The sequence below is a fragment of the Corvus brachyrhynchos genome, unplaced genomic scaffold (genome assembly GCF_000691975.1).
Source record: "Corvus brachyrhynchos isolate BGI_N302 unplaced genomic scaffold, ASM69197v1 scaffold25, whole genome shotgun sequence".
Taxonomy (NCBI): domain Eukaryota; kingdom Metazoa; phylum Chordata; class Aves; order Passeriformes; family Corvidae; genus Corvus; species Corvus brachyrhynchos.
In genome coordinates, this window is record NW_008238313.1 from 57272 (window position 1) to 64110 (window position 6839).

Sequence of the window (6839 nt, forward strand, 5' to 3'; positions counted from 1 at the left end):
CCCCGCCGCGCCCGTGGCTGCTCGTCCCGCTGGGGGGGGTTCTGCAGGTGCCCCACCGGCTGCCTGGCTGCATACCACTGGGCAGTAGCAGGACCCTTGGGGGTTCTGGGCAGGAACACCAGACCCGGTGTTGCCGGCAGTGACCCCCGCCCCTAGTCTCTTCACAGGCTCTCAAGATCCTTCAGCACTGCCGGGCCCCCCAGTTCCAGCTCCCCACTGCTGCTGCAGTCCCCCAACCCCCAGCCCTGGGCAGGGCAGGCTCCAGGCCCACCAGCAGCTGAGTGTTGCCTGTGCTGTCTGCTGCCTCTTCATGGTCGGGGAGGTGATAGGTAATGGGGGCTGGGCCAGGGTGGGGGGCTGCCGGCAGGGCGTGGGGTGCCAGCTGCTCTGTGCCCACAGGTGGGTACCTGGCACACAGCCTGGCCATCATGACGGATGCAGCCCACCTGCTGACAGACATGGGCAGCATGTCTGTCAGCCTCTTCTCCCTCTGGGTCTCCAACCGTCCGCCCACCAAGACCATGACCTTTGGCTGGCACCGCTCTGGTGAGCTGAGGGGCACGGCCCTGTGGGACTCCATGGGACCTCCATGGCCAGGGTGGGTACTAATGGGTCCGTCCCATCTCACAGAGACACTGGGTGCGCTGGCCTCTGTCCTCTCCATCTGGGTTGTGACCGCAGCCCTCGTCTATCTGGCGGCCGCCCGCATCATCAGCAATGAATACGAGATCGAGGCACGAGCCATGCTGGCCACATCCGCCTGCGCTGTCGGCGTCAATCTGGTGTATGTCCCACGTGGGGCTACTCAGCCATGGTCCCTGTGTACCATCAGCTTGAGTCCTGCCCCACCTATGCCTCTGGAACCCCAAGAACCCCAGCTGTGCCCCCAGGTCACCTTATGTCTCTGTGTGCCAGCCTTGTGTCCGCAGGCGCTGTCTCTCCCACTTCCCTGTCCCCCATATATTCGAGGCTTCCAGTCTCTGTGTCTACACCCCCATGCCCCACATTCCCTGGTCCCCAAGCAGCACGTCCCAAGCCCTGTAACGAGCCCCATAACCAAACCCCTGCCCTGTTCCTGCACACCTTCCAGCCCTGCTGCGTCTCCAGCCCCACTCCTCTCCACCATCCCAAGACCCAGTGTGACTGCCTGTGCCCCCTTTGACCAAGCAGGGCCAGCAGGGCCCCCATGTCCTGTCAGTGTGGCATTGAGCCAGCCCTCCTCTCCCCAGCATGGCCTACATCCTGCACCAGGCCCCTGCTGGCCATGGCCATGGCACAGGGGCCTACGAGCAGCTGGAGAGCTCTGTGGCCTGCCAGCCCAGCCATGGGCCCCTGCCTGGCAGCACCAGTGTGCGGGCAGCCTTCGTCCACGTGGTGGGTGACCTGCTGCAGAGCGTCAGTGTCCTCGTGGCTGCCACCATCATCTACTTCAAGGTGACCGGGCTGGACTGCCCCAGTGCTGCCGGTGGGAACAGCTCTCCCAGTCCCACCCAGGGTGCCACGTGGGCTCTGCCCCCAGATTCACAGAGATCCTGCTCTCTGCAGCCCCAGTGCAAGATTGCAGACCCAATCAGCACCCTCTTCTTCTCGGTCTTTGTCCTTGGCTCCACCATCACGATCCTCAGAGACGTCTTCAGGGTCCTCATGGAAGGTGAGCAGTGAGTGAGAGGGGTGCAAGACCACAGGTGCAGGGTAGGCACAGGAGCTCCTGGAGCTGCAGCTGCCACACCACTTTGCCCATGAGGCAGCTTACCTCTGTCCTTCCCTTGCCTCACCTGAATCCTCCCAGTCCCTCCTCTCCACCCCAGGCAGGTACATTGGTTCCAAGGTGAGGCTGTCTCACCCAGAGCCACCATGCTCAGCCTGGTTCCCCTGGGGAAGCCCCCAGCCCCAGTGGCTTCCACTGGGAGCTCTCACCCAGGTGTGGGCTATGGCTGGGGGCCAAGGGTGGCTCCTGTGACCAGGTGGTGCTGGCAGGGACACCACAGGGCCTCGAGTTCGATGCAGTGAAGGAGGTGCTGCTGGGGTCCAGCGGGGTGCGGGGTGTCCACGACCTGCATCTCTGGGCACTGACGCCGAGCCACCCCGCGGTGTCGGTGCACGTGGCTGTGGGTGAGTGACTCGCACAGGGCATGGCCGGGGGTTCTCACTGGCCATGCCAGGAACGAGCCCCTGCCCTGCTGCTCCTAGATGCCAGTGCTGACACTGAGATGGTGCTGCAGGAGGTCACTGCCCGGCTCCAGAGCAGGTTTGGCTTTGCCTTCTGCACGGTACAGGTGGAGCGGCACCAGGAGGAAACTGCAGGCTGTCCCCACTGTCAGGACCCCCACGCCTGAGACCCCCACCCGCTGCTACATTGGGCCAGGCTTGGCCCTAGCCCCAGCTCCTTGTGTTAGAGCAGGGCAGTGCTTCAGATCCCAACATCCCCTCTACCCACCCCACGGCTGCAGAGCCCTGAGCTGGGACAGTAACTCCAGTGCAGCGTCCCAGGGGGGATGGACACATGGCCTGGCCTGTGGAGCACAGGGGGTCCCTGGGATCTTCCACTCCCTGCTGTGCCACAGCTTCTGAGGTGGAATCCTGCCCCACCACCCACTCCCCAGGGAGCCTGTCTGTCCTGGCAGGAAGGGACATCCCCCATGGAGGACCTCAGACCTGGCCTTGGCCCCAGCCCCCCATGCTGCTGCCTGGGCTCCATCTGAATCCTGCTGTGCCTGGGCCTGATCCATCCCCTCTGCTGAGTCGTGTCTGTGCCCCTGGTGTCCATCTGTGCCAGCAGCGGTGCCAGCGCTGCCAATAAACGTGTTGGAGCAGCAGCAGCAGTGCAGCAGACAGAAGGGCATGGGGAGGGAAATGGTGGAGTTGGGGGTGGACCCCTACAGCCACAGCTACCAGCCACGCCCACCCTGGCGCCGGCACTACCACAGCCATACAAAACCAACCACGTTTATTCTGCACAGCTGAACACAAGCTCAATGTGAGCGACTCCACAGCTCCCGGCCCCCTCCCTGCCCTTTGGTGCACAGTGGGGATGGAGGCGAGCACAAGCACAGCGCCGTGCTAGTGCAGCCCACGGGCACTTCCGTGGGGTCAGAGCCACAGCTCAACCCCGGGACATGTGCAGGTCCCACCACCCCTGCCCAGCTCAGACCAAACAGTGCAGACAGATCCTTTCAGGCCCCGAGGATGAGGACAAGTGTTCAGAGCATCCCAGGGAATGGCTGGGAGCAGCTGTCCCTCCTGCAGCAGACACCCATCGGGAAAGCAGCACTGAGAGGGGCTGCAGCACCTGGACAGCATAGCTGGCCCCAGCCCCAGGCCCTGCCCAGGGTGAGCATATGGCAGCAGCACGAGGGACTGACACTCCTACTCCGCTGGCAGCAGGGAACCCTCGGGGGGGCCAGGGCTGCTGGATGTATCCCCATAGAGGAAGCTGAAGCGGGCCCGGCACTCTGGGAGCAGCTGGTGGCCCACGCTGGAGGCCAGCCCTGCCAGGCAGTGTACCCGCACAATGCCTGCCTGCCCGCCCGACACCAGCCACCCCTGTGAGTCCAGGTTGGGGCTGAAGCGCACCTGTGGGAAAAGAGGGGTTCATAAGGGAGGGATCTGCGACGCTGGGACTCCGGCCCCCAAAGCAGAACCATCTGCGTGCAGGGCTGGGGCTTAGGCTCAGCCTGGCCCCCTCACCTTATGCAGGGCCTCCAGCTGCAGGCGGTCAAGGCTCAGTTCTGCCTTCAGCTCCTGCATGTGCATCCGGCGCATGGGCTCCCGGCTCGGGAAGTTCTGGAAGCTGCGCTGGAAAGTGGTGGCAGCACCTTGGGCTGTGGGCCCGAGGCAGGAGCATTGCATGCACCATGACCTCAGCTCTGCCGGACGGAAGGGGCTGCCCCAATGCCCCAGCAACATCTCCTGGCCCTGCCACCCCCACCACCAGCCACAGCCCCACAAGTCCTGCTCATGGGTTGGACCCTGGCTGCCCCCTGCCCTCTCCTACCAGGTCCGTGTCCTGGAATCGGATGTAGCTCCTGGCTATCATCTCACTGTAGCGATGGGTCCTGGGCAGTGCCTGCTCGGTGCCCTCAGGCCCATCAGGGCTGCAGGGTAGAAGGTCAGCTTTGTACACTGGCTGCGGGTGAGAGGGGGCTCAGGGTAGGGCGGACAGAGATACAGGAACCACCAGGGACCAGTGGGATAGGAGGCCAGGACACTTATCCCATGGTCTCCCTCCCCACCCCTACTGGCCCTGTGTGCTGGGCTGGGCCACCCGAGCACAATGGTTGCTTACAAATCTGCGGTCCGAGGAGCGCTTGACATTGAGGGGGTTGACAGCCAGGTCAGGGAGCACCGCTGCCACCAGCTCGCCAGTGATGTCACCCGCAGCTACTGTGTTCAGCCAGTCGGAGCCAGAGATGCTCTGCAGGGACAGAGGGCTGGAGGGCACAGGGTCCCCACCACCCCCAGCCAGGCAGCGTCACCCCACCCGCAAGCCTGGGCCCCAGCTGGTGCTGACCTGCCCCCTGGGACAGAATGGCCCTGCACTGGCCCTTACCCACACGGTGCCCTTGCGAGGGGCCACAAAATAGGCCTTGAATCCCAGGTACCCGGCATCGATGTAGTGGATCCCGCAGAGCCCATACCTGTGGTGGAAGGGATGGAATGAGGCATGGGATGCCTGACTCTGTGCCGTCACCAGGATTGTGAGAGCCAGGCACAGCCCACCTCCCCCCAGAACCAGCCCAGGGTGGTGAGGGGGCTGTTCTTGCTCTCGCAGGATGTCACAGAGTCAAAGCTGCTCAAGGCAGCTCCCAGAAGCCAAGAACTCACTGAGACCCCAAACCTCAAACCCGCAGCACCCCTGTTGCCCAGTCCAGGGGTAGGCCATCCCCTGGCCCACCCTGCCTCTGCTGCAGGATGGCATGGCAGGGGGGAATATCACACTGTGATGCTGCGGTGTGACCCAAAACAAGCAGAGCTTGCCCTTGCCATGGCACAGCTGGACAGTCCCAGGGAGGGGGAAGCCAGAGGGGCCACTGGGAAGCTGGACCAGGCCCCGGCAGCAGGACTGGCCCCCAGCACTCACGAGGCGTAGCAGTTGTCCTGGGCCACAGTGATGCCATTGTAGGGCAGCAGCCAGGCCACCTCAGTGCTCAGGAACCGCTTGATGCTGTTGATGGGCTCGTAGAGCCGCCGCAGGTCCCAGAACTTGATCTTGCGATCGCTGCCTACCGTGACCAGGAAGTTGCTGAGAACCAGGAGAAAGGCAGTACTGAGAGCCCAGCATGGAGCTGTGCCCTGCCCTGCCACGGGGAGCAAGTGGCTCCAGTCCTGCAGTGGCTCAACTGCCCTCACCGTGGAAAGCCCAACCCAACCTCCCCAGTGCTGCAGAGAACCAGGTGCCAATGACACCACAGCCTCCCGAGCCCTTCTTGACAAAGGAGCTTCTCCTGCAGGAGGGAGCCCCTCTCCTGGCAGTACCTGTGCCTGCTCCTGCCCTTACCTATCAGCCTTGCACCACTCAATGCTCCGGACTGCGTGGTCATGGGCTAGAAAGCACCGGAAAGGGTAGAGCTTGAGGGAGGCGTCAGGCTGCTGCACGCACTGCAGCAGGGATTTGGTGAGCAGGTTCCACACTGCCACAGTGCCTGTGGAGAGACTTGTGTCCATGAGGCACTGCCAGTGGCACAGGTGCTTCACCGGGGACCAGCAGCAGCACAGGCAGGGCTGCAGGAGCTGCAGAACACAGCAGCCAAGCTGGAGCTGGGGCTGAGAGTGGGACAGGACAGTGGCAGGACACAGCAGCAGCACAGGCTGGGACATGGTGGCCAGGCTGGAGCTGGGGCTCCAAGCAGACAGCATGGTAGCAGGTGCTGGCAACACAGCACAGAGCTGTGGATCACTGGAAGCCTAGCAGAAAATTCCATCCAGGCAAGTTCAACAGATGTGGATAAGGCCAGAGCCACAGACAGGGACAACCAGTGACCAGCCTGGAGGTACATGAGAATGACAACAGCCAGCCCAGAGAAGCCTTCCCCTGACCCAGGGATGGGCAGACGTTCCAGCACCAGCTGAGGCTGAGAACAAGGCTCCAGTGTCTCTGCCAGGGTGAGGGCTGCTCCCTGAGTGCTGCTGCAGGGCACAGGAGGACTCACCATCATAAAACCCTGCTGCCAGGTGATGGTGGGGCTTGGAAGGCATCCAGGAGAGACTGAAGCACTGCCCACACTCAGATGCATTACCTGCCTGGATGGAGCCCACCTGAAGTGTGGCGATGCACTGCACCTGGGGGCCAAGGGAGAGCCCTGGGTCACAACTCCACACTGGTGCCATCCATGCCCCAAGAGCGGGATGCCTGGGGTGGGAGCACGACACTGCTCTGCCCCTCCAACACTCTGCAGGTGCCTTGGCTCCCCAGGCTCTGCACCGGTTGAGGGGCTCGGCGGGTGCCAGCCCTGACAGGGATCACCATGGCAGGGGACACTGACCTTGCAGATAAGGTGCTTGTGGAGGGACCCATCTAGAAGAGAGCAGAAGGGGATCAGGGCAGGCATTGGCTGTCCTCGGACCTCCCTGCCTGGAGCCTAGATTGCAGCTCCTCACGGCCCTGGCCAGGGCACCCGGTCCCTGTCCTGCTGTCCCCCCAGAACAGTGTCCCCAGCACAGCAGGGACTGAAGCATGTGGAGGAGCAAACTGGCAGCAGCAGGACCCCCAGGAGCCAGGCCTGCCTGTGTGTTGGAGGAAGCAGCCCCTGAAATGTGCCATAGGCAGAGATGATGTGCTCCTGCCCCATCACGGCTGGCACCAAAATCAAGGTAACGCAGTGACACATGGGCCAGACCTA

At 63.3% G+C, this 6839-nt stretch overlaps 2 protein-coding genes across 2 annotated transcripts in view; one reads left to right on the top strand and one right to left on the bottom strand.

Annotated features, from left to right (window-relative positions):
• Positions 1-100: 100 nt before the first annotated feature.
• Positions 101-2816, top strand: SLC30A3 (solute carrier family 30 member 3; the record flags this gene model as incomplete). The annotated part of the gene is made up of 7 exons (XM_017733708.1): positions 101-329; positions 400-546; positions 631-784; positions 1230-1434; positions 1546-1651; positions 1978-2112; positions 2191-2816. Coding segments are annotated over 7 exons (1122 nt in total), but the record flags the coding sequence as incomplete, so codon positions are not given.
• A 114-nt stretch (positions 2817-2930) lies between these two features.
• Positions 2931-6839, bottom strand: part of GTF3C2 (general transcription factor IIIC subunit 2) — an 11227-nt gene continuing 7318 nt past the window's right edge. Inside the window, 9 exon segments of the mRNA XM_017733709.1 lie at positions 2931-3573; positions 3688-3795; positions 3995-4126; positions 4286-4414; positions 4550-4637; positions 5081-5242; positions 5498-5642; positions 6150-6279; positions 6483-6514. Of these exon segments, the coding sequence (XP_017589198.1) occupies positions 3367-3573; positions 3688-3795; positions 3995-4126; positions 4286-4414; positions 4550-4637; positions 5081-5242; positions 5498-5642; positions 6150-6279; positions 6483-6514 (1133 nt within the window). The 3' untranslated portion in view covers positions 2931-3366.